Genomic DNA, 26,864 nt, shown 5'->3' with positions numbered 1-26,864 from the left:
TGTGTGCTCATTTTATGTTTGTTTTTGGTTTTTCTCATATGTCCACTACAGAATAAAACAACAAAAAGAAACAGCTGTTGTTTTACTGTGCAACAGCAAGCCTGTGCGTTTGTTCTGCATCTCTGTTGTTGAGCAGCAGCTACGCTCTCAAAACCAACTTTGTGCATGATTATTTGGCTGTGAAGATTTGTTTCTAAGGAATCTTTGATCGTATTTCAGTGTTTAACCTTCTGATTGTTGGCCTTCGTCTCAGGGCTCTGCAGAGCGAGAGGCTGTTGCTACGGAGGAGATGTCAACTCTGGTAAACTACGTCCAGCCGACCAAGTTCAACTCCTTTGAAGCATCCAAGAGTAAGAGAGCAACAGATGTGGAATCTGCTGCAACAAAGTTTGAATGTTGGATCGTTGTGTCTCTAACTCAGCTATATGTTTTGCCTCAATGTTTTTTTTTAAATGACAGGATCTGGATGTAAGTCCATCTGAGGCATTTTCCCTAAAATCCATGTCTGAAGGAGGGAAGTGATGTCACCAAAATAATTGCCCAAGAAATGAGCTGCTTCCTGTGTTTTTCTGTGTCTAGAGGCAGCCCGCTGTTACCACATGTCGTCTTTTGTGGAGACCAAAGCTTTGGAGCACCTCACAAAGTCACCAGTGGAGTTCGTAGAGTATCCTTGGCTACACCATGGCAACCAGTTCTTTACTTTGTTTTCCCTCTTCCTCTTTCAATGCTTCTTTTTTTTTCTTCAAATGTCAGAAATCTGTATGAGTCACTGAGGAACTTTAGCATTCTTTTTTTTTATTTGAGCTTGGGTATTTATGTCAGCTTGCAGAGGAGGAAGGTTGTAAGTCCATTTCAACATTTATAATTACTAACATCTACTTCTGAAAAATAAATCAAAAGCCTTAATAAGTTTTTTTTTATATACATCTATACCCCAAAGACAATTTCATGTGTGATTTCTCTTTACCAGAGAAATATTCTCTGGTTGTTTTCCTTAATGTGTCGACAAGATATAATAAATCCCAGCTGAGTCGTATTTACCCAAAAGGAACCAGAGTGGACTCGTCAAACTTTATGCCTCAGCTGTTCTGGAATGCTGGATGCCAACTTGTGGCTCTCAACTACCAAACTATTGGTAAAAATAAAATAATGAAATAGATAAGGCTACACAACAAAGGTGAATTTTAACTCATAATCAACACTTTAGAACAAGAAGGCATATAAATTTTAATCCCCTTTAGACTTGAGTGCCACCATTGATCACAGCAACATTGTACTTATTTTATCATCTTGGGTTGGAATTATGGATTCCACTTTAAATTTACTTTGCTAATTGTGCCTCAAACAAAATCTTTAGCATTGATTTTGTTCGGAACATCCTTAGATGAATTGAATAACAGTTGAATTGTACTTTATTCCAGGGATTAGTCTTTGGCCCTCTTTTATTCTGAATTTATGTATGTTATCATTTGCAGGTGACGTTTAGCCTTGGAGGTCTGTACTAAACCAACAGATTCCATTTGTCTCATTAATCTCACATATCATCTTTCTGGCATTAAATGATATTTGGCTAAGAATTTTAGTTGTTTCAATAGTTATCACTGGATCAACTAATTTAATTATTTTTTTTGATTTTCACTGGTATTTTCAGGCTGAAAGCTAACATGTTTTTCTGGTAATAGATCCTAGTGACTAGGTTTTCTTACTAAAGTTTTTGGTATGGGCATATAGATTTTTGCAAAAAAGGTGTGTTTTCACCTCCAGTCCACTTACAAACTGAGTTTGTAATTACAAGGAATGATTCTTGAATATGGAAAGAGGTTTTAGAAACAATGACCCAGAGTCCTACTGGTGCTTTCTGTGTTAGAAGAAGCCACAACAATGATGGAGAAGTTTTTAAGGCTTTGTCTACATCTTTCCCACTTTTTTGTTCAGTTTATAATGTAACCTGAAATCCTCGTTAACAATGTTGATGACCTTGTCGATCCTCTTTAGATGTTGTCACCATCTATTGGTATGATACAGTCTGCATTTTTCACTGAAATACACTAGACCAGAAATTCTTATTCTTATTTATAAAGTTACACAGACAAATATTCACAGCATTAATTTGAGTTAGAGAGAGAAAAAATAAGCCGTAGTTAATTTTTCAAACTTATATTTTCACCATGTTACTCATTCATCTATATATGTCAATTTCAAACCACTTCTGGCTGTAGGCTAGCAAATTGGCATATCGACTAAATATTTAGCTCCAAACTAAATAATTAGTTAGCAAGTTAAATATTTGTTTTAATTTAAATATTTAGCTAGACAGCTAAATATTTAGTCAACAAACATAATATTTAGCACTACACTAAATATTTAGCTCAGATATAAATATTTAGCTAATATGCCAATTTGCTAGGCCAACAACCAGTAGTGGACGATCAAAAATAAAAACTAGATTTTGTTCATTCTTCAGTGAACATGGTGCTACAGTGTTTGTAAGGACAAAATCAGGATAAATACATTGTTATTAGCTTCCTAGTCAGATCAGACTAGATTACATCAAGCTTGAGCCAGGTTAGATACAAGTTCATTCTTCAGTGGTAAATACCTCAGTATAGATTGGTAGCATCTAGTACATGTTCCTGAGTTCCTACCATTGCCTTCAATTTATAAGAGGGAGTACCTCTTTTTTATGCACTTCTCTCTCAAAAGGTTTAAATCAAAGTTAATTTGTGTGTTTTTATCCTGCAAATTATAGTGCCAAAATCTCTCCGTAATATTAACAGAAGTAATACTGTATGGTTACTGTATGGAGAACCATGGCTTACATGGTGTAGATCAAGAATATTTAAATAAAAACAGTGGCAACTGTTTGAGACTGATTGACTAGTGTAGCTCAGGCCTCAGTCCACAGTTTTCTGCCAATCGCTATATTTTATTACCAATAAATAACCTGCACAGCATTACCCAGACTGCACTAAAGGGGTTTATTTAAAAGATATTAGAGTCCTAGAGTGACTCCTACTGAAATAAGGAAGAGTAGCTTGAAATCTTGTGATATTGCTAACAGAAATGAGTTTTATGTTCCAGATTTGTCCATGCAGCTGAACCTCTTCATGTTTGAGTACAACGGCCGCAGTGGCTACCGACTGAAACCAGAGTTCATGAGGCGTCATGACAAACACTTTGACCCTTTCACAGAGAACACAGTGGACGGCATCGTAGCTAATACTCTCTCTGTGAAGGTACAGCTCAACAATAAACTCCTTCTCATACTGTAACTTCTCATAACCTAAAGGTGCTGTTGTCACTAAATGTTCTTAGAATTAGATTCAGCCTTTATTTTCACTGTGCAAAAGCACAACAAAACTTGTTTCAGTACAGCCCATGTAAAGAACACCAAAGGACAAAAAAAAAAAAAGATCAACAGCAGCCATGGATAGAGAGGTGCCTGAGTCTGTAGCCGTCACAGGAGGCATTGTCCTTTCATTACAGAAAAAAATAATAACAACATGTTCTTTCTCATTATGAGAAGGAATTATTTGTCTGTAAATACAAATGAGGAATCTTTTAATTTATTTGTTTATGACAGTGTTAACTTTTTCAGGTTTTTGCTATGAATCTGTAATCTCTATGTGCTGCTGCCAGTCTTAGCCAGGATTCTCTTACAAAAGAGATTTTTAATCTCAATGGAATTTTCCTGGTGAAATAAAGGTTAAATACATCAATTCAAAAATCCATTTAAAACTGCTCTTAAAACCACTATTGCATATTGCAGGTCATCTCAGGCCAGTTTCTGACTGAACGGAGGGTGGGTGTGTATGTGGAGGTGGAGATGTTCGGACTCCCCGCAGACACTAGGCGGAAAGCTCTGAAGACTAAAACCTCCCAGAACAACAACGCTGTCAATCCAGTGTGGGACGAGGAGCCCATCGTCTTCAAGAAGGTGAGGGACTCCTAGAGGAACAAACGGCCTAGTTGAATCAAATGCCGCTTTCAGACAGATGACTCCTACTTTCATGCAGGTTATTCTTCCGACTCTGGCCTCTCTGAGAATTGCCGCATTTGAGGAAGGAGGAAAGTTCATCGGCCATCGAATTATTCCAGTGTCTGCCATCAGACCAGGTCCGTAGTCACAGTTAATCTTATTCAGATCAAAACTCATCTAGTAATTCTGGTTATGGCATCAAAAAATACAAGAGGAAACAACTGATAAGAGCTTTGAGCTGCAGCATTGTTCATTTCAGTACTTTATTTTCATTTTGCTGTCTGTAAACTCACAGATAGACTTGGCCTATTATTCAGACACTGACAGTCTTGCTAAAAAAGTCATCTTGGCTCTCACTCTGTTCAGAATCACACTGAGGCTTTAGAGAAACTATGCTGCTTTCATTAAATAAGTGTTGCTTGACTCGGTCTTAGCAGATTCAGCAGCAAATATATTAACCTGCGAGGTTTTATGTTATGCAACCTATTTTTCTTTCCTAATATTCTGAATGTACCTGAGTGAAGTTGGGCCACTCCCCCTTTTTGTACAGATTTCTTCTGGAGTAACATTTTTCAGATCATTAAACAAATTACATAATCACACCAAGACAAGATAATTAAAATCTTTTACTTTTTTTATTTTCTGTTTTTGAGTCATTCAGAGGGAGGCTTGTTGGTGTGCTTTGGATTTTTATTCTCCTGCATAACACAAGTGTGCTTTAGCTTAAATTAAGGAACTGATGGATGAGTATTCTTCATCAGGATTTTTTTTCTAGAGAGCAGAATTCAGGGTTTTGTCAGTCATTGTAAGCAGCAAAGCAGCACTAGACCTACAAACTACAACTACAATCCTTGACTGAAGGAATGAAGATCTGCTTTTTCTGATACACCACGTGTGTCACTCTGAATACCTTCCAAAATGATCCACTTTTGGTAAATATGAGATGGACCATTGTGTGCTTTTTGGTCAATGCTTTTCACACATGGAGGCTGTTTTCACCCAGCTTCCCCTTCTTATTGTTGAATTGTGAACTCTGAGAAAACTTTAACTGATGCAAGTGATCTCTACTCTCTTCCGGACCTTCTGGATGAGGCATTGATGCGCTCATAGTCTAATTCTAGTAAACCAGTATTTTATGGATAATAGTTCTCACTGTGGTTCACCAAGAAATTGTTCTAACCCTTTTCTAGTCTGATAGGAGTCTGGTAGAAGTCAACCATTTTGTTTCTAAACACTGGGGGTTGATGTTTTGGTATTGTAATTATTTTAGCCTAGACTGGAGCCCTGATATTCATGGAGTTTAGGGACCACAGTCTCCCACCAATAGCTAAAATTTTTGAATACTTGTGTGACCTTCACTAAAAACGCTAATAACTGTCTATTTTAAAGGTCAAACACCAAATATACCTTCATGTAATATGGAAAACCATCTTAGCACTACAACAAGCTAACATCCATGGTCTTGTCTGTTTGGGCTACACCCAATTAGCGCCAAGGAAAATAAATAGTGCTTCTGGATTGGCTGTTTTACAATTGCCAACCAATAGCATGCTTAGTAGCGTTGTGTATTTTAGCTTCCCAAATTGCATTTGCTTTGATGCATTTTAGATATGCTCTACAAAAAAATCCACAAATAAGTGGGTTTTCCACAAATACTTTGTTGTCACATTCCACAGAAATATCAGCGAATCCTGAACCGTGAATATGCCAGTGTCCACTGTACGTCTGTCAGAAATATCCTACTTAAGTGATTTTATGACTCTACTGGTCTAGTAGTGTTAGAGAAATTCAAATCACCTTTAAAAAATGTGGATAATTAAAGCGAATAATATTTTCCCAAAGGACCAGGTTTGTTTGGATAACTTTTTTTGCTTAATATTGAAATCGCCATTAGAAATCAGCATTTATGTATTTCCTAAGGTTATCTTTGATGTCAAAGTTAACTCGATGAGCTGAAACGTGTATGTGGGTAAACAGCGTGGTGAATAATTTGGTCCATGTTTCCTCTGCAGGCTATCGTTACATCGGCTTGAGGAATGAGAAAAACCAGTCTCTGATTTTGCCAGCTGTGTTTGTCTACATTGAAGTCAAAGACTATGTCCCAGACACATTTGCAGGTAAAAACTTCTCAGAAATGTCGTCTTTGGGAAGGTATTTGCAAGTAAAATGTATTAGTTAACTTCTTTAATTCTGTCTGACTCTCTAGTCCTGACTCATGGTGATCCTTTCTTATTGGAACTTTAAGTTGATCCAAATGTTATTGATTTTGTTTATCCACCTGCTTAGCAGTGAGAGAGTTCTTTGGCTGTTTAGGATGTGGAAGAAATTCTGGCATCAAGTTCAAAAGTTCATCATTCTCATCTGTGAGACTTGTTCTGATCCCTGTGATGGGCTAACGCTACGCTGGTCCTGAAGCTTGCTGGAGATCCTTGGACTGCAACTGTCAACTGTACAATGAGATGGAACATTCTTAGCACCATTTTGGTTTATTTTATTTTTTTTACCTTAGGCCATTTTTATGTGAAGCAATGATAATTACACACTTTCCTTTGGATGTAATCATTGCTACCAACAGATGAAAAAAACTTTGTCACTGCTTGTTTACCACAAACAAATGATTCTATGTGTGATCAACTGCTCATAGGATTGCATAGTCCTTTACTGTATAGATGATAAAGAGGCACCAATATATGTTTTCAGCTTATTGCTCCAACATGGTTTTCTCTTCATAGCCTAATTTTGAAGCATTAATTTTTGCACAGACCTCTTCGGTATTTTTTTTTTCTTCAGAAATCATCAGTTACACTTCCATTTTTGGAACATCACTTCGTAATGCCAGCTAAACAGATTTGTTGAAGTTTCCTGGGAACTTGTGGACTTCACAGCTCCTTAGAGCCACCTGCTGGACATTTTGTTAATAGAAGGATTATTTGATTGCGTATGGCTTGCTGCTTGTAAAGTTACACAGTTGCTAATTAAATAATTAGTTGGAAATTGTGACATTTTGTAATGAATGAATATATGAAATATATATATGAAAATTAATCTTCATTTTATCTTTTATAACAGACTAAATAACCCATATTATTGCTGTTAACTTTTGACTGTGTAACTTTACAGACAGCAACCCATAATTGTCAGCGTACTGATTCATTCTTCTGGAAGAAGGTTTCTTAGAACATTCCAGGTCTCAGGACAATACACATGCTGTAAAATCTCGCATTATTTTTGAGTTGTTTTTGTTTTTTCAAGATATTTTTAAGATAATGAAAAGGTTTGCACAGACTTGTGATAACTACAGTTCAAATAAATAATCCTCAAAATATGTTCAAGTCTTGTCCTTGAGTACATGAAGAATTAATGATCCAGAGTTACGGCAGTAGAAGTTCTGAAATTCTAGTTCAACATCTTCATCATCGCTGACATCCAGCTGTGGTCATCAGTGTCCTCATTTTCCCTCCAGATGTGATCGAGGCTCTGTCCAACCCGATCCGGTATGTTAACCTCCTGGAGCAGAGAGCCAAACAGCTGGCAGCTCTGACTCTGGAGGATGGCGAGGAGGAGGCGCAGATTGAGGTACCGCTTCTTCTTATTCCATCTATTGTTGTTTATCTATTTACCTAGTTTTTTTTTTTAATGTAATGTGGCGACAACCATTTTTTTCTGATTTACAGGATGAGATGGACCCGGGAGGCAGAGCGGAAGAACGACCTGAAACCGGCTCCACTGGAAAACGGACTCAGTCCCACCTCAGGTCCAACGGGTCACACCCCCGTTGCTACGACACCAAAAGCCTCCGCAGCCCATCAGCAAGCAGCTACAACTGGTAGGGAAAAAAACCCATCACAACTATGGTTTTTGTATTAATAAATGTAACAATAGATTTAATTGTTTTGCTCTTTTCATTTTATTATTTCATTTCTGAATTTTAGAAGCAGCCAAACCAGCAGCAAAGACTGAAGATCTGGTTTTAAGTGTTTTAATAGGTGAGCTTTTCTTCATATATAAAATATGTGAATCAATGAATCAATAGCTGATTTACAGTGCTGTAAAAAGTCACATAGATTTCAATTTCTTTTGCTTGTTAAATATTAAAAATCATCAAACAAATACTTAGATTAATAAAGTAATCTCAGTAAATACAAAAGGCAGATTTTAATTAATTTATTTATTAGGCAAAAAAAGTTATTCACACCAATTTGAGTCTAGTTTCTTTAGGAACAATTAAGGAATGTTTACTGGTGACATGCAGAATCAAGAAATCACTTAAATAGAGCCTGTCTGATACCTTGAAGTAGGCTGAAAGATCTAAAGAAAATCTGCATTTCAGACCCTGATTCAACCTAATTTTTAAAACAAAATTGAAAACATCAGTTTTATAGTGTATTGGTAATTCCGTTGCTGATTTTGCCTAATTGACCAGATTAGAGTTTTGGTCAGAAAACACAAAGGACATCAGAACATCAGTAGATTTTAACTGTTTACTGTAAAACTGTATTGTGGGTACAGAATAAACATCAATTGCTGCACCCACATTATGAGTGGAGAATATAAGGAAAGGAAACTGAGCTACTGCTACAAAATAAGAGCATGGATATAAAAGTCTAATTCTAAAGAATTCTTAACAGTCGAAAACGTAAAACTTCAACACAGATGTTGAACTTTATTCAATTGAAAGTTTACAAAATAGTCAAGTAAATTAACATTTAGAATTTTTCTGGAAAACTTAGGAGTAGCTAAGTGTGCTAAATGTTTTCAAAATTTGCAAAAATGCCAAGCAAATAAATTAGCTCCACTATTAGCAGGTTAACAAGTTAGCATATTAGCAGAAATTGCTCACCACACAAAATAGAAAAATAGAATCATCATTTGAAAACAGTTTTTTTATTTCATCTGGTTTCCAAATGAAAGAGAAGCATACTTTTTCACAGCACAGTAATTAAGGTAATAGCAAAAGGCAAAATGTGTTTCTGCTCAACTGTAACAAGTAATGTTCATGTGTGAATGAAGTTTTTGTTTGTCTCTGGTTGCCACAATTGTAAAATTGTCTGTTAACCCAAATTCAATCTTCTTACAGTTTCATGTTTTTTGATGAGACCTATGAATCTGATGACGTACTCACAGATATCCCAGCATGCACCTTGGATGCCCTGCAGCAGTCCAAGGTCTACCAGAAGGAGCAGCGGCGTCAGTTCAAGGAGCTGAAGGAGCTGGTGAGAAGGCACCAGAAGAAGACCTCAGAGCTCCTCCGGGAGTTCAGCAACAAGTACAAGAAGACGGCCAGGCAGTGCAGCAAGAGCAGGTGAACAATGCCTCAGTCAGTCCAACAGAATAGCAACACTACACAGTTAATCACTGCCACGTAAGGTAAGGTGCTGCATAAATGTGGCATTTTAAGATGTGTAGTACATTGCAAAAGTATTCTGTCTAGTTTGTCAAGTTATGAACAAACTTTGGCGAATGTTTTTGTGAGTTTTGTGTCACCTTTAGGGAAAGGTGACAATGCTTTGTGCATTTGCCAGGGCTTCGTGTCCAGGAGAGTGAGAGAGACGAGCGTCTGCAGCAGCTCAGGGACGAGCAGCAGCAGCAGCTGCTGGCTCTGAGGCAGGAGCAGTACTACAGTCAGAAGTATCTGCAGAGGGAGCACATCAAGATGGTAAGGTCTGACATCATCTGTGCCTCAGGTTGACTGCACTTGTAACAATGACTCAGCTTTTTTTTATCTATGAGAGTGAAGGGCTGTGAGGATCTCTGTTTCCTTCAGCTTACAGAACGGCTCACCAGTCTGGCTGAGGAGAGCCACAACTCACACATCAAGAAGCTCAAAGACATCTGTGAAAAGTAGGCAGAGCAAAACTGTCCATAAAATCAAAAGATGTGCATGTTCATCTCTTTAATGATACGGTCTGCGTTATTAACAGATTTTCCCCTTCCAACCTAAATGCTCTGCTTTAGAACTGGACTGGACTAGGACCTTCCTAGTTGTCTTCCTTCTGTCCTTCTTTCTTTCTTTCCTTACTTTTTTTCTTCCTTTCTTGTTTTCTGTCCTCCCTCCATCCTTCCTTCCTTCTTTCAATTCATTCTTCCTTTCTTCCTTGTTTTCTTTACTTTATTTTTCCTTCCTTTTATGTATTCTTTCTTCCTTCCTATCCTTCCTTTCTTTTTTAGTTTTCTTTTCTTCCTTCCTGTCTCCTTCATTTCTTTTTCATTTCTTCTTCCTTTCCATACATCATTCCTTCCTTCCATAATTTATTCCTTCTTTTTCTTCCTCACTTCCACTCTTCCTTCCTATTCTTGTCTTCATTTGTACCTTTATTAATTTTTCTTTTCCTACTTTGTTCTTTCCTCCTTCCTTGAGTATTTCCTTCATCATTCCTCACTTCTTACCTTGATTCCTTTCATTTTTCTTTTCTTTTTTTCCTCTCTTTCTCTCAGCCTGTTTCTTTTCCATGTATGCTTAAGCCTGGCCAAGGTACAAATATATGTCATAAATTCATCCTGAACGTTTTGATTTCTGCTAACTGGGACTGAAAGCTTTGGGAATCTGTGCCTGGAAAACTCTGCAAGTTTGACACGAAAAACATCTACAGGAACCATGTAAACTTACTGTCCCTTTCTTTGAAACACACATTCCCATGTCCAATGTGGAAATGTCCTATTGCCACGAAATAACCTGCAATACCCATACAGTACCAGAACAGTGATGTTGTTAAAGTGAACCACTTTTATAAAATTTAAGGTGAATAAGTTCTGACAAGGAATCCACTAAGAACAGAGCTCCACTTTACATTTGACTCTTATCACAATTTTTCCAGATTTTAATTTCCTTGATGGAAAACAAGTTGTACTTTGCTACAAACAGGTCAAGAATAATTATCAAAATGACAATGTTTCATACCATGCTCAATGCAGAAATCAACTAAAATGCACTCCAACACCATAATCCCTCTAAAGTCTGTATTTACCATGCACACATACAGAGTTCTTAGAAATATTCACTCTGAAAAGCCCTTAAAAAACCTTCAATATACACCGTGTTCCAAATTATTATGTAAATTGGATTAAAGTGTCATAAAGATTACATTTTTTGTTGTGCTATTACATTTATAAATGGTATTGTGTGTCAGGGCTCTTTAAATCACTTTAACTAATTTCAGAGAGCTGGTTGATTAGTTTGTCTGGTGAGCTCAATTAAAGGAAATCTACTTAAGAAGGATGTTCCACATTATTAAACAGGACCACAGGTTTCAAGCAATATGGGAAAGAGAAAGGATCTACTGTATCTGCTGATGAAAATCATCAGGTAGTGTAGTGCCGTATGACAAGATATGAAAACATTAGATATTTAACAAAAACTGAAGCGTTATCATACTGTGAAGAGATTTGTGGCTGATTCAGAACAAAGATGGGTTTGTACAGATAAAGGCAGAATGAGGAAGGTTTCTGTTAGACAAATTCATCGGATTAAGAGAGCAGCTGTTAAAATGCTCTTACAAAGCAGCAAACAGTTATTTGAAGCTGCTGGTGCCTCTGGAACCTCAAGGTGGAGGATCCTCTAGAGCAGGGGTGGGCACTCCTGGTCCTCGAGGGCCGGTGTCCTGCAACTTTTAGATGCATCTCTACTTCAACACACCTGAGTCAAATAATGAGGTCGTTAGCAGGACTCTGGAGAACTTGACTGCACTTAGGAGGTGATTCAGCTGTTGGATTCAGGTGTGTTGGACCAGGGAGACATCTAAGAGTTGCAGGACACCGGCCCTCGAGGACCAGGATTGCCCACCCCTGCTCTAGAGGCTTGCGGTGCATGAACCTACTATTCAGCCAACCCTAACCAGAGCTGTACATGAAGATTAATTTTCAAACAGACTTGTTCACTGATGACTGCTGTTCAACCCTGGATGGTCCAGATGGACGCAGTAGTGGATTAGTGGTGGATGGCCACCACATCCCAACACAGCTGTGACGTCAGCAAGGAGGTGGTGGAGTCATGCTTTGGGCCGAAATCATAAGGAGAGAATCATTGGTCGGCCCCTTCAGAGTCCATGAAGGTGTGAAAATGACCTCAGCAAAATATATGGACTTTCTGACTGATCACCTTCCGTAACAAAATCATCTTTATGCATGACAATCCACCATCTCATGCTGCAAGGAATCCACTGTGTCATTGGCTGCTATAGGCATAAAATGGGAGAAACTCATGGTGTGGTCACCATCCTCCTCTGACCTCTGACCTCAACCCTATTGAGAACCTTTGGAGTTTCCTCAAGCAGAAGATCTGAGGGTGGAATGCAGTTCATATCCAACCAGCAGCTCTGGGAAGGTTTTCTGACATCCTGCAAAGAAATTCAAGCTAAAACTTTCCACAAACTCACAAGTTCAATGGATCAAGAATTGTGCTGTGATATCAAAGAAGGTCCAATGTTAACATGTAACTTGGTCTGTTAAGATGTTTTTGATTGATGTAGCTTTTGATTTTAGTATATGTGACCACTTAATGCTGCACATTCAAAGAATGACTCTTTGCAGTTCTTTATAATCCATAAAATGTTTAGAAAATCTGCTGTGCATAATAATTTGGAACAGTCCATTTTGTGTTTTTTATTTTTGAAAAAAATACTGTTCTGATGGGGAGCTTTGTTCAGTAAAATTTGATTTATACTGTAATAGTTCATGACTTGAAAATTATACTGACCATCATTTGCATTGACCATTTAAGAAAATCTGAGAAAATATCACTTGCATAATAATTTGGAACACGGTGTATTCGCTGTCTTTTAACATGAGACACAGTTTGTTTTTTGTGACAAAAATTAATTAATTTATATATTAAACATGTTAATTTTTTACGTTTTATTTTTCTAAATTATCATTACTCCGGTAACAGTCCTTTGTTTTGGAAAGCTATCTTTTAGTAAACATGGGCCTTTCAAAACAAACCCATTTAATTTTTCCACATTTTGCCATGTTATGGCAACACACCTCAATGTATGAAAGAGGAATTTTATGATTCCACAAACAGACAAAGTAGTGCGTATGTAGCAAAGTGATACGTGGTTTTCAACATACCAACCTAAATCTGAAACATGTGGTGCTCATTCGGACTGGCAACTAGCAACCCTGCAGCTCAAATGTTTCTTCATGCTGCTTCAGGGAGAAGAAGGAGCTGAAGAGGCAGATGGATCGACGGAGAACCGAGAAGATCAACCAGGCCAAGACCAAAGAGAAACATCTGGCTGAGGAGTACGTCCTCTACTCACTGCCCTGATCCATACAGCTAGCTAACCATGCTAACCTAACATCTAACTGTAAACTTGCTCAACTTGTCTTTCAGGGAGAAGATTGAGATCAACAAGTCCTACGTCAACGAGGTTGTGCAAAACATCAAGCGGGTGAGCAGTGGTAGAGGAACCTACCTTCCAGTAATTTATTGCTGAACGTCTTAGACACTGAACAAGATTGGGATGATGTGTTGGCAAAAGAAACAAACTTTTTGTTGTCCTCAGCTTGAGGAAACTCAAACTAAGCGTCAGGATCAGCTGGTGGAGCAGCACAATGACCTCCTGCAAGAGATCCAAGATCAGAAACCAAAGGTAAGTAACATCTACAGATGGTAGTACTGCCAGAGACCTAAATCTATTTTGTGGCTCTAATGTGACAAAAAGAGCAAGGGATAAAAATCCCGTTGCAGGGTACAATTGACCCTTTGCACGTGACGTCACATTCTCCTGAAAGCGGCCCACTGTGCCACAATGGAAGTCAAAACAATCAATGCTTGTGAAATTTGACAGTAAACAGACATTGGATCACCTAATATTGCTTTTATTTAGTTGATTTAGCTGTGAAATTGGTCATAGGGTGTTGAGCCGTCAGCTGCACAAACACATAAGGAAACAAACCTTTTAACGAGGAAATAAGATGGCAATGGATAGCAGCCGTTAATTGTAAAGACTGGCAGCCCTCTGTGTTTTCACAGAAATTAGCAGAGCATCCATACACTTCATAAGTTAGCAAGATTAGTAAGAGGCAATCAAATATTGAGTTATGGAGATGGTACACATCAAATCATTAGTAACCCAGGAGAAAATGCCTCACCATCATTTAACCTAACATGTATGGGGAAAAAATAGGTTAGCATCTAGTTAGCTAAACTTATACAAGTAAAAGCCATGGCTGTACTGGCAAAAATAGCTTGGGAAAGCACTTCTGTCATGGTGCCTCAACGTGATTAGGTAGTTGCAAAGGGTCCATAGGAAGACATTCCAGTGACGTACAAGACTTTATATTGGCCAAACATTTAAATAATATGATATAATATAATATGTTTCCAATCTCTTATAATCGCAAACGGTTCTCCAGCTGCAGGCGGCGGTGGAGGCAGAGTTCCTGGAAAAGTTCCAGCGTCTGCCCGGCGAGATCCGAGACTTCCTGCAGGACAGGAAGTTGGAGGGCAGAGGTCACAGCAAGTCCCGGCCATCGACTCCCCACGAAGCTCTTTCAGAGGAGGACTGAGCAGGAAAAATATAGGAGGATGCAGAGGAGTGATACAGGAAATGAAACTGTAGGAAACTGAGGCAGTAAATATTTATAAAGACTGTTAATTCTCTTTTTAATGGAAAAAACAATCTGACAGTTTTTTAAATTATTAGAAGCATGAACTGTGTTGTACTTCAGCATTTAATCAGATGTCACTGGGTCTTATGTTCTAACATTCTGACAACTTACTGCATGATATCTATCTATCTATCTATCTATCTATCTATCTATCTATCTATCTATCTATCTATCTATCTATCTATCTATCTATCTATCTATCTATCTATCTATCTATCTATCTATCTATCTATCTATCTATCTATCTATCTATCTATCTATCTATCTATCTATCTATCTATCTATCTATCTATCTATCTCATGCATCTTGCATATAGAACTGCTATGACTTTCATTACCACTTACCATTTACAAAGATTTTCTCCATGCACAATATTAGTTCATTTTTATTTTGGCAAAAGTCAAAGCCAAGATTCACACAACCATTCTGATTGGTCAGCTCCCCAACAGTTTATAAGGACAGTTTTTAAAATATATATAAGCAAAACAGTTGTCAGGTTTACTTGCCTGTGCCTGAGAGAACCTGATGTTACTCATCACCACTAAATGCACACATAGAAAACTTACTGGAACCACAACATATGTTTACTGAATACAGATTATTACTGCCATCTTTTAGTGTCATAAATTCATATCCTATGTATGAATGATTTTAACCCCAAAAGGCATTTTTCCCCATAAAAACAGGAAGTATCTCGTTTCCACTAACAAATACGCAAAAAACTTTGTTATTCTGTTAATGTTGAAAAAACACAATTTCGCAATTGAGGTGTTTTCACTAAATAAGAAACAATTAAAATCACACATAAATAAGTCTGTTCATACGATAAGTCATTAAAATAACACACACCACCACGATCCTCCTGCTACTTCCTGTCATCTTTTTCTTCATGGTTTCTGCCAGTAGTAACATCTGGTTGTTGATAACATGACTCTTTTGATGTGAAAAAGTGTTTCCATTGCAGGTTTGCAAAATACACTGACATAGATACAGCCGAAAAACCACCTCATCCTGGTACCAAAACTTATTGGGAGTTTTTAGCTATGTTGTGTAAAATGACTATTAAGTCAATGAAATTCAGAATATGCAATGTTTTACTCCCTCAGAGCTCCTGCTACTCAACAATCAGCAGATCAGATGTTTGTTTCTTTGCAACTGCATGATGTTTTTTCCTTTAATGTGAAACCTCTCCAGACTCAACAGTCTGGTGATATGTGTACTTATTAAATGTTTTTTCATGATATTTGATTAAGAAGAACCACCATGAAACAGCTCGACTTCTTCTTTGTTGTAAAACTGTGTGCCAAATCCAGCCTGTTCCTCTTTGTACAGTGATTATTCGGAATAACGTCATTTTCCAGGTTTCCTTTTTGTTTCGAGTTTAGAAATCTAAAGCCAGTCTGTGTGGAACAGAAGATATTTTCAACACATCTGTTGATCCTTTTGAGAAATGCTTCAACTCAGCTCTGCTTTGGTTCCACTGAGCATGCTTCCTTGTCCTGAGTTCCTCCACCTCTGGAATTATTTCTTGGTTTTATTGAGTGCTATTTAAAAAGAAAGAATAAAATGTTTGATCTAAAAATGACTGATTTGTTACCTTTTGCTGCTTAAGCTCACAGTAGTGGACTCGTAAGGTGTATGTGGAATGTTTTCATCATCATCATGCTGAGTGGATGTTTGCTGAAATATTAAAAATAATTAAAAATATACTTTTGGCCCCAAGCCAACTGGCCAGAAGATGGTTCCAAAACCAGGTCGCTAATCCCAAATTTGTAGCCCAGCTCATTTTAATATTATTTTAGCAACTTGGAAAAGGGACATTTTGAGTGCTGAGCAGAAATGAACGCGCCATTGTACGACGGAGAGTTGACCAACATTTTGAAGTGGACTATGCTGCCCTCTAATGTTCAAAAACAGCAAATGCGGTTTCATTTGCATAATTGGATATGTACTCAAAAAAAGCGAAACTGGGTGTCTGTTACCTTATCCCTAAGTGTAACATGTAGCTTCTAGAGTATAAAGTTGTGTTTTGTCTTTCAACAGTTTAAAACCATGTAGTTTCATCAAATTTTATTTTTATTTTTTTTTAACTTATAATAAATTAAGATCTTTTGTGTATGCACAGGAAGCTGATTTCTCAAGGACAATTTTAGCTTTTCTTGCTTTCTGGTACCATCTAATTTAGGTTTTCTAGATATATCATTTTCACTCAAAATATTTGCATTAAAGTCATTCAAAGAAATTGTTTATTTCTAAATGAAACCATTTAATTTGCTGAAAGTTATGTCCATAATTTTACTATGTTCCATTAAAAGGTCACGTTTTTATGCCTTTAGAGACAAGCCCCCCAAAATTTATAGAGCAATAGTTCTAAAAAATATAGATTTATAAATATTTAATCAATATTTAATTTTTAAAATCGATATTTTTTATTAAATATAATAATAAATATTGTTGCTTTATTATGTTATAAAAAATGTAATCAATTGTTATTTTTTAAGGGGAAAAATCCTTTAGCATGTACGCTATTATTTTTCTTTCACACTGATTTTAAAATAAATTCATAATAAAATTTACTGTTTTAACTCTATTTTTGTATATAAAAAATCAAAAGTGTAAATACTTTTGCAAGATATTGTACTAAGAAAAACATTTTTATATCCTCATGAATATTTTTGCCTTAGCCTGTTGTAATTGCTGTTTTTTCCTGTAGGCGGTGCCATTGAGTCATACTAAGCTCTGTGTCTCTTCCCGCTGAAGAAGAGCGCCAGCCTCCTTCAGCATCAGCACCAGTAGAGACGTCTTCTCTCCCCGCTGCGGAATATCGGCCCGCTTTCAGACCCACCGAGCCATGGACAACTCCGGCAAAGAGAAGGAGGCCATGCAGCTGATGGCCGAGGCCGACAAGAAGGTCAAAGCGTCGGGCTCGTTCCTGGGAGGGATGTTCGGGTAAAGGAAGCTCCCCCATCTGTTTACCAGCGTCTCATTTTGGGCGAAAGGGCGTAAGGGCGAGGGGGAGGGGGGCTTTGTGCACAGAGGGGCCCTCCGTTCATTTTAATAATATCTTCGTTACGAAGATATTTAGATAACCTGAGCATATTAAGTTCCGTTTGGTAGCAGTGTGTGTATGTGTGTTTGGGAGGGGATAATTCTGCAGTTCCCGTGGTTACGATAATAGCTTAATGCGGATGGTGTCATGTGGAAGAGAGCGGGCTGGGATGGAGCGTGAGGCCGAGCTGAGGATGCAGGGAGCCGCGGAGGAGGAGGAAGATGGTTCTTTTTTTGTTTGTGTTTGAGGGCGGGAGCTGCAGGGGGCGGATGTTTGCGACAGAAGGAAATGAATTTCGCATGAGCTCATCAAATGGATAACGACTGACAATCACGAGTATTGGTTATTGATTTTTAGCTTTCTGAGGGTTCTTAAGATTTCCCAGGAATTCCGTTATTTTGCAGAAGAGATGGCTGGCATCAGATTAAGAGTATCATCTTGTTTTAATACGCATTTGATTCATTTATTGTTCAAAAATGTTTTGGAAATAAAATAATTTAGACACATTTTGTCACATAACAACCACACACTTCAGTGTATTTTATTGGGATTTTATGTGACAGACTGACAAAGTCAGTCAGATGGAGCTAAATAAAGAACAAGGAGAAGGTTCACAACCAGAATTACAGCGGAATTGTTTGGATCAAACCATTATCATGTGTCAGAATGGCCTAGTCAAGGTTCTGACCTAAAACTAACTGAGAATCTGTAACAATACTCCCTTCCTCCAGTCTGACTGCTTTCCAAAAAATCTTGGGCAGTAATTTCAGTCTCTACATGTGCAACAAGGATGGAGACAAACATCAAACTATTAACAGCTGTCATAGCAACAAAAGGTGGAATCACATATAACACAAAGAAGATCTTTTGAAATATACTGCTGTACTGAGACACAAAGTGATCAAGTTTAGCGGGTATGAACACCCGAACAAGGCAACATGTCTTAGCTATATCTTTATATTTGCACACTCACCCCTAAAGACGATTCAGAGAGACCTATTCAGTTGACCCAACATCATGTTTCTGGACTGTGGGAAGAAGCTGGAGTTCCCAGAGAGATTGTTGTTATCTTCTATTCCTCAATCTGCTATTTGAGAACTGACCACAGTCTCACAGCACAGTTAAGATTAGGTTGAGTTTGTTGATCACTAAAGTCTTTTGCTTGAAAGTACACAGAAGGTTCCTTTGAAGGATCTGTTTCTGTCTAGATAAATTATTTTCCAGGTTTATTGGACGGAGTGATCCTGTCAGTCTCTTCTGCTGTTCAGTCTTGTACTTGGTGGAGAATTCCAGTCGGTCCTTGACATTTTTCTTAGATAGAGGGGAATTCTTCGCGACCCAAAATTGTGAAAATGTCTGTGCCGATTCCCTTAAATCCACTCACTGTCAATGTTGAGCAAGCTCTGCAGTGGTGGTAACCCAGCTCTGGATTTCATGTGGACACTTTCACATCCTTCGGATTGCGTGGTGCCCTGTTGTGCCTGTCTAAAAAAAAGACTCATCTTTAAAGCTTACGCAGCTCTTTTCAACAAATTAATGTGGATCTGATCAGTCTGTGATAACCTCAAGTTGCAAATTTTGCAAAACACCAAATTTGTTTCCGTGGCGACATTATGGTCACAACTGCTAGAAGTGTCCAGAAATCAAACAAGAAAAAAACAGACACGATTCAAACTTTGACCGATGCACAGGTTTTTGCTGTAATGAGGCAGTGTCCTAGAAAGTTGTGAATTGGGTCACATCTGTATTTTCCATCTGAGCACAAAACATGTTTATTTAATGAGCTGCTGCTGAGAATTAAGACGCTAATTCAGCCATGGGAACAAGTGGATCTGTAAAATGTATGGCGCTAGCAACAATTAAGATAGTAAAGATGTGGAACAAAAAACGGTCTTGGATTCTTGAAGGAACATTTATAAAATCCAACTTTCAATTTGAATGGACTCTTTTCATTGAGTGGAGAAATCTGTTAAGATAAAACTTTAACAAAAATCCTTGCTTGCACATTCATAGATACCTTTGTTGTCAGCATTTTGTACAACTTTCTTTTCCCGACAGAAGAGCATTTTGTACAGTCAGACCATAGAGAGATGGGGGAGTTGTGCTTTTTCTCTTTCTAGTCATTTTTTACATACAGAAAAGGAAACAGAAGGCAGATTGTGACAGTTGTCGGTTATTTGTTTCACAGCAGAGATGTGATGTCCAGCAGATGCTAACATCAGTTGCTCAAAGGATTTCATGACCACAAGCATCAGTTCAACAAGTCTGTAGTCGTTTAATCCTGTTACGGTCCATTTTGGGGGGCGTGGGTTGATGGTAGAGTGCTTGAAATAGGAGGGAACCTCAGGAACCTCACACAGCTTCAGAGACTTGCTGAAGATCTGAGTGAGGATGGGGGCAAGTTGGTCACCACTGGCATTCAAACAGAAAATGGAAATTCCTGGAGTGTTAGCTTAGAAACAGTTCTTTAGCTTCTCACTGTAGCGTCTCTTAGCTGCCCGGATCTCCTTGGTCAGTTTGTTCCTGGCCTGCTCATACAGGATCCAGTCCCTCCTGATGTTAGACTCTTTGGTTTGACACAGTTTTAGCTGATGTGAAGTGAATCATGGTTTATTGCAGTGGTGGACACCACTAACTAAAAAGTTAGGTACATTAACTTGAGCTTACTAATTAGCATTTAAGTACTACATCAACATGATATTTAGCTGAAACTAATGCACTAAACTCAGCCTTGTTGATACTTACCATGTGTCAATGACGCATCATGTGTCAGATACAACATACTGTATTACAAGTGATACCTGGTCAGGTTTAGGCTCTAGTTACCTCTTCATATAGGGACAAGTTGGAGCTTTATTTTTCTTAATAGATAAAGTCAGACCACAAATTTGTGTGCAGACAAATGCTACTTATACAGATGGTATATGGGTCATATCTCTACATTTTAAGAGCTACTTTACCTCCTAATAGGATGAAAATGTTGCCTTGGTAAACAAAGTCTACTGGCTTGTGTGTTTTTGCTGGAGGGTCTGCTCATCTCCAGCTGTCCTCTGCAGTGAGACCTGCAGGCTCAGCTCTTTTTGGGGTTTTTTTCCCCTCACTGGAGAACTGTGACACTAACATGAATCAGCACAAGCATGTGAATTGTTTTCTCCCTTTAAAACCTCATTTACAGTGTGATGTTAGCATAAAATGAGGTAATAATTGTGTTTTTTGTGGTCTGTTACAGGGGGAACCATAAGGTGGAGGACGCCTGCGAAATGTACGCAAGAGCGGCCAACATGTTTAAGATGGCAAAGAACTGGAGTGGTAGGTGGTGAGCTACACTGAAAAACAATCCATGTTAACAGCTAATGTGGAGGACAGTGTCCGCTCCAAATAAAGCAGCAAATAATAGCTCATACTGAGTAAACTGTGGCTGATTAGATGGGCTTCTTGAACACCAATAAGAGATTTCTATTAGTTCATGAGTTTAGTTGTGAACGTTCCAACTATTAACGCTGTGCGTTCAGCTGCAGGGAACGCATTCTGCCAGGCCGCCCGGCTCCACATGCAGCTTCAGAACAAACTGGACTCCGCCACGAGCTTCGTTGATGCCGGCAACGCCTACAAGAAGGCTGACCCGCAGGGTGAGAGCCGCCACGGCAGTGTGTTTGGGTTTCATCAAACAGAGATGGGTTTAGGTGTTGGACAGAAAGTTTAAATTTAGTCTCATCTGAGCAGAGGACAGTCTCCCACAACTTTAGAGGGAGACAGTCAATATATTATTTAACCAGGTTAGTTCCATTGACATCAGAAATCATTTTTACAATTGTGACCTGTCTAATCTACATGGCTCGGGTCAAACAGCAAACTGGATTCTTATGGCTCTGTCAGATGTTGTTGTAGAAGCTAACCCTGCTTCAAGCGCCTACACATCTTTCTCCTTGATCTGTCTGCTATGTTTATTGGTCTTAATTAGGGATGAATTATGAATTATGAAATCAGTATGACGATATGTTGAGCAGTTCAGCTTGACAACGATAAACGGACAATAACCCCCAATTTATACTGCTTGTGTCTCCGCTTTGCCATGGAACAGACTACACAGTAATTATGCACATATTACAGTCAATAAGAGGGGCATGAGCATAATATATCTATCCACAGCTACCAAAGCCAAAAACAACTTTTTAAAAAAAACCCACCCAAAATACCGACATGGGTGCAGTTATAAGTTTCTGTGTGGGTTAATTTTCGGTTTATCCCCCAGGCCTCGTCTTAGTGATTGTGTTTGTCTGCTAATGTTCTCTAACAAACCTTTGAGGCCTTCACACAACAATTTGATTCAACCTGAGTCTAGATTACACACACGTAGACTATCTTTATCAAGTAGTTATCTTCTGAAGGTAATAATTTGCACTTTATTTTATTTAGGCCAATCAGCCTAATCAAATAGTCTCACTAAATAGGGCGCTTGATCTGTTGTTGCACCAAGCTGAGCCGCAGCAGAACGTACCAATCCTGCACACAACGTTTGAAAACATTTGGATTTTTCTAAAAACAAATTAATTTTCGTGCCAAAGTAAAATAAACTTCACAAAACTTGCACGACTGAAACGGCTAAAAGAAGATTCTAAGGCTTTACAAAGAGACAGAGTCTGAGTTTGGCTGTAATTTATTATGCAAATTTAGTTTTACGTTCCAGAAGGAAGCATTGGGACGTTTTCTACCATTCCCATCCCAGCATCGTCGGTTACTGGCTTGTCATTCGACTCTTGAGTGCAGGTGTGTGAAGCATTAAAATGGGTCAAAGTGTCGCTCGAGGAAAAGGGATATCTAGGTTTCTTCATGAGGCGCTTAATGAAGCAGTGTAGGTTAGCAGGTTAACAGTCACAGAGGAAGCAAACCGAGATAAAAACCGTTCATTTTACTTAATAGACTCAGAAAGACTTCATAAGAGTTTCCTCTCCTTTCTACCCGTCTCTCTTTCCAGAGGCCATCAACTGTCTAAACCAGGCCATTGACATCTACACTGACATGGTAAGCACTGCTGATTCCTCTGTGTGGGACTCAGACCTTTGAATAAAACATAATATGTGTGTGTTTGTGTTGTTGTACCAGGGCCGGTTTACCATCGCAGCCAAGCATCATATCACCATAGCAGAGGTTTATGAATCTGAGCTGGTGGATATTGAAAAGGTAAAATGATATTTTTTTCTTTCTGATATAAACCTGACGTGACATTTGTATTAAGCAAACTAACTGAATGTGATTGTGTTTGTTCAGGCGATTGCTCACTATGAGCAGGCAGCAGATTATTACAAGGGAGAGGAGTCAAACAGGTAAACATGTTAATAATAAATGTCAAATAAACAGAACACACATGGCAAACACACACTCACACACACACAGTGCCCTGGATTAGTATCTAGATATCTTGTTGTATGTTTTTTGGTTGATACTGAGATTTTACAATGCTTTCATCAATAGAGTAATTCATTCAGGTAATGTCCAGTTCAACAGATGAGGAACTGCATATATTCAGTGTTTCTCTAGTCTGGTCATTGCCTCCCTCTGCCATTCAGCTCGATTCAAATCTCCCTTCACAGCACAGTCTGGGCTTTCTCCCATTGAAGTGAATGTCTCTGGTAGAATTTCATCCTGTCCAATCAGCGAATAGAAGGAGAAGTTGTGAATAATGACATTTATTTGCCGCACTGTTTTAGAATTGTAGCCTGTCTGTAGTTTCAGCAATGATTTTGGAAGAAGTAAATAAAGACGTTCAGTCTGTGTTGGTCACGCCTCCAAATATTGAATTAACATTAACAGCCACATCGTTCAAATCTCTTTGCAGAGGAGGACGGTTGTTTACAGCCATCCATGCATTTTTCAGTAAACTTTATAGTGTTGGAAAATGCTAGCGATTGGATAAAATTTAATGTAATTACGAGAAATGGCCAAAGGATGGCAGTGTTGGGTGAAAAATCTATCATGAGCATGGAGAGCAATAGAAAGTGTTTAAATAGAATAGACGTAGATCTGTGGTGGTGCTCTGGATTCTTTAGAACCACAAGAATCCAGGTAGATACTCTTGATTCCTGGAACACCACCTCCCTGATGGTTAGGATGCCTGAGCCACATCAACTGGTGCCTCTCCATGGTCTGATGCAGTCGCTCTACTCTGATGGAGCATCTCATCCTATCTCTAAGGGAGAGCCTAGATTCCCTGCGGAGGAAACTCATCTCCGCTTGTGTCCACAATCTAGTTCTATCAGTCACTTCCCAAAGATTAGGAAAGGAATGTAGATTGACTGGCCAAGTCTTTCTTCATCTCAAATAACCAGTACAGTCAATGCTCACATCACTGCCAGCAGTAGATGGTTACATTTTTTACAATCTATGCAACAAACTTTTACCTCTGGGGTAATATTTCATATGAAAACTAGCTCTGAAACAAACAATACTGAGGTTGCCAGTGTTGCTTGCACACTTCTACAGATCTATCACAGCAGTAGCTACTAAATAAAGACACAGAGTGATGAAGATTTCAGCACGAAAGGCAGACTACTGTGTTCCACTGATGAAGCAACAAGTTGTCTTTGTGTTTCAGCTCAGCTAACAAATGTCTTCTGAAGGTCGGACACTACAGCGCTCAACTGGAACAGTATCAGAAAGCCATCGAAATCTACGAACAGGTACCCAGCAGGGAGTAGTTCTTCATCCGCTTTGGGATTGTAGTTATGTTCAGGTGTGTTTAGATAAAGATATAAAAATGGAATATGTTTGTGTGTGCGTGTGTGTTTCAGGTTGCTATGAGCACTATGGACAATCCTCTGCTGAAGTACAATGCCAAAGAGTATTTCTTCAAAGCGTCATTATGTCACTTCATAGTGGATGAGCTTAATGCTAAGGTAACACACTTCTCTCCATGTTCGGTTGTTCCACTGCTTCAGCTTTCAAGTGTTCAGTGTTAGCAGCTAGCTTACCTGAGCCTTGTGTTTTCCAGTTGGCCATAGAGAAGTATGAAGAGATGTTTCCAGCTTTCTCAGACTCAAGAGAGCTCAAACTGCTAAAGGTATGTGCCTTTCCTCATAAAAGGAAACATACCTAAACATTTTCAAAGTAAGCAACACGCTAAAGCTCTAAGCAAAAAATTAACTGCTATTAGCGCATTAACGGATTAGTGCCCACCACTGGGAAAGCTTCTTTTTTCCATGGTTGCATCATATTTCACTTTGCTGTGAAAGTAACGTTCCAAATTTCGTTTGAACAGAAACTCCTTGAGGCCCACGAGGAACAGAACAGCGAGGCGTTCACAGAGGCCGTGAAGGAGTTTGACTCCGTGTCCCGTCTGGACCAGTGGCTGACCACAATGCTGCTCCGCATCAAAAAGACCATCCAGGGAGACGCTGGAGACTTAAAGTAGAGAAACATCAGAGAAGGGGAGAGAGAGAAAAAACAGGATGGTGGAGAAAAGTGGCAGAAAAATGAATGGGGTTGAGGGAGGGAGGGAGGGATGGTGGCATTGAGAGAGTTTACAAATGTACATATCAGTCTGCATGTGACCCCAGTCAAATTAGCACCTCCTTTAAATCACGTTAAAGCACCCTGTGTCCCCCGTCCCACAGTATTGCTCCGTAACACTGGACAGAATTTCACTAAAAGAAACAAAGTGGGAAGATAATGTGTGTGTGCAGCAGAGAAAATGTGTGTGCGTGTCCACTCCAGTAGGATCAAATCTACTTTTTGATGAAGTGTGCATATATATATGATACTGAAAAATATAGAAATGCTATTTAAGAAATTGTTCATATTTATTGTCAATACTGAAGATATTGTTTGTTATTGTGCTCAGTGTTAAAATCTGTCTAAATATTTTAGGTATCAGCCCTCTGTAATCTCCTCTTCTGTTTTCCTTATGGCTTCACGCCACATCTGCGTTAGTAAAATCCCACCCTGTGATTGGTCGACTCTTGTGAGGGCGGAGCAGTTAGTTAACAGCTAGTTTCTGTTGCTGCCTTCTTTGTGCATGTCTGCGTTGACGTAAATGTTCTGTGTTGTGCTATCATGTAAAAACCTGTGTAGCCTGATACATTTATGTGAAATCAGTAAATATGTACCTCAGATATTGAGCTGAAATAAAACATCATCACTCTACATGTCGGTATTTATTCAGCAGGCAGATGAAATTGACTGTATTTATTATGTAACAATGCACCTTTAGCCAGCGCCTGTTCACTGAATGTTGTATTTTAGGAGTTCTTAAAGACTTGGTACCTGTTTTACTAATTCTGGATTTAACATAGTTCCTCATATAACATCTGCATTACAAATATATAGCTACATTTGGGTAGTAAAAAAAAAACAAAAACAAACTACACATCGATTTGAACACAAAATCTCCACAATAAAACGTGGTATGGTGTTGGGATGTTTTTCTTCTCAGAAGTAAGAATTCTAGACAAAGATGATTTACAAACAGATGGAAATAAATAATTCAGATCAATTCCGTTTATTTATATAGTACCAATTTACAATAAATATCACTTGAAGACATTTTAAAACAACAACTTTGCCCACTTACAAAGAATGGTGCAGGTACACCTTAGTTGTGAGACAGAATCTTAAAAAACATCCAGAATATTACATTATTTGATTTGTGACATTGATTTCTTACACTTAAACTGCAATATTGCAGGCCAGTCATTCCTCCCTCCCCCACCCACCCCCCCGATATTCAATTTTATATGTACCTGTACCTAATTCAATTTCCTTTTGGGATCAAAGTATTTTTGAATTGAAGCGATTGAAATGATACCAGGAGGAGTTTTCCCCATTTTAAAATATGTGCGATTAATTGCATTTGTTGTAACTGCAGACCTTATAAAAACTATTTTGCAATAAAACATTTTTTAAAATAATTTATTTAAAATATGTATTGAAATAACGTCTTTAATAAATTGACTCAATATGTGATGAACCGAAATCGGTTAACCTTTTAAATGAGTGTTTTTACTTGTCTAGTAGGTACCTAGTCTGTTCATAAAGTGCGACTTTGATAGCGAAAATCATAGACATATAGGATTAAAATTACATGGGAACAAATATGGACGGAACACTCGGACTTTTTTTCCCCGAACACCTTCACGAATTCTGCGACACTTCCGGTGCATGGCGGTTTCTCGTAGCATTCTGCATTTTGTTGGCTGTTAATTTTTATATCACAGGATTGACGTTCCTCA

General features: G+C 38.4%; 2 protein-coding genes across 2 annotated transcripts in view; both read left to right on the top strand.

Annotated features, from left to right (window-relative positions):
- LOC116712647 (1-phosphatidylinositol 4,5-bisphosphate phosphodiesterase beta-1-like) overlaps positions 1–16,176 on the top strand; it is a 38,747-nt gene extending 22,571 nt beyond the window's left edge. Inside the window, 19 exon segments of the mRNA XM_032552446.1 lie at positions 254–350; positions 580–664; positions 1,011–1,135; positions 3,082–3,236; positions 3,770–3,937; positions 4,017–4,116; positions 5,992–6,096; positions 7,443–7,555; positions 7,654–7,671; positions 7,673–7,805; positions 7,912–7,965; positions 9,104–9,281; positions 9,502–9,514; positions 9,516–9,635; positions 9,744–9,820; positions 13,130–13,219; positions 13,311–13,368; positions 13,483–13,569; positions 14,336–16,176. Of these exon segments, the coding sequence (XP_032408337.1) occupies positions 254–350; positions 580–664; positions 1,011–1,135; positions 3,082–3,236; positions 3,770–3,937; positions 4,017–4,116; positions 5,992–6,096; positions 7,443–7,555; positions 7,654–7,671; positions 7,673–7,805; positions 7,912–7,965; positions 9,104–9,281; positions 9,502–9,514; positions 9,516–9,635; positions 9,744–9,820; positions 13,130–13,219; positions 13,311–13,368; positions 13,483–13,569; positions 14,336–14,488 (1,929 nt within the window). The 3' untranslated portion in view covers positions 14,489–16,176.
- Positions 16,177–17,313: 1,137 nt separating this feature from the next.
- Positions 17,314–25,779, top strand: napba (N-ethylmaleimide-sensitive factor attachment protein, beta a). Its single transcript, XM_032552491.1, has 10 exons — positions 17,314–17,540; positions 20,870–20,949; positions 21,153–21,269; positions 22,616–22,662; positions 22,744–22,821; positions 22,909–22,964; positions 24,233–24,317; positions 24,429–24,533; positions 24,629–24,697; positions 24,896–25,779. The coding sequence occupies exons 1-10, from the start codon at positions 17,443–17,445 to the stop codon at positions 25,046–25,048; spliced, it is 888 nt and encodes a 295-aa protein (XP_032408382.1). The 5' UTR covers positions 17,314–17,442; the 3' UTR covers positions 25,049–25,779.
- The last annotated feature ends 1,085 nt before the right edge of the window (positions 25,780–26,864 follow it).

This window comes from Xiphophorus hellerii, chromosome 22 (genome assembly GCF_003331165.1).
Source record: "Xiphophorus hellerii strain 12219 chromosome 22, Xiphophorus_hellerii-4.1, whole genome shotgun sequence".
Taxonomy (NCBI): domain Eukaryota; kingdom Metazoa; phylum Chordata; class Actinopteri; order Cyprinodontiformes; family Poeciliidae; genus Xiphophorus; species Xiphophorus hellerii.
The sequence above is the reverse complement of the archived record's forward strand: the minus strand, read 5'-3'. Positions and strand labels throughout refer to the sequence as shown.

Bases quoted from the DNA above. Each gene is read 5' to 3' on its own strand.
- napba (XM_032552491.1), top strand. From the start codon at position 17,443: ATGGACAACTCCGGCAAAGAGAAGGAGGCCATGCAGCTGATGGCCGAG. The intron at 17,541-20,869 runs GTAAAGGAAGCT...GGTCTGTTACAG, and splicing joins TTCCTGGGAGGGATGTTCGG to GGGGAACCATAAGGTGGAGG. The intron at 22,965-24,232 runs GTAAACATGTTA...TTTGTGTTTCAG, and splicing joins AAGGGAGAGGAGTCAAACAG to CTCAGCTAACAAATGTCTTC.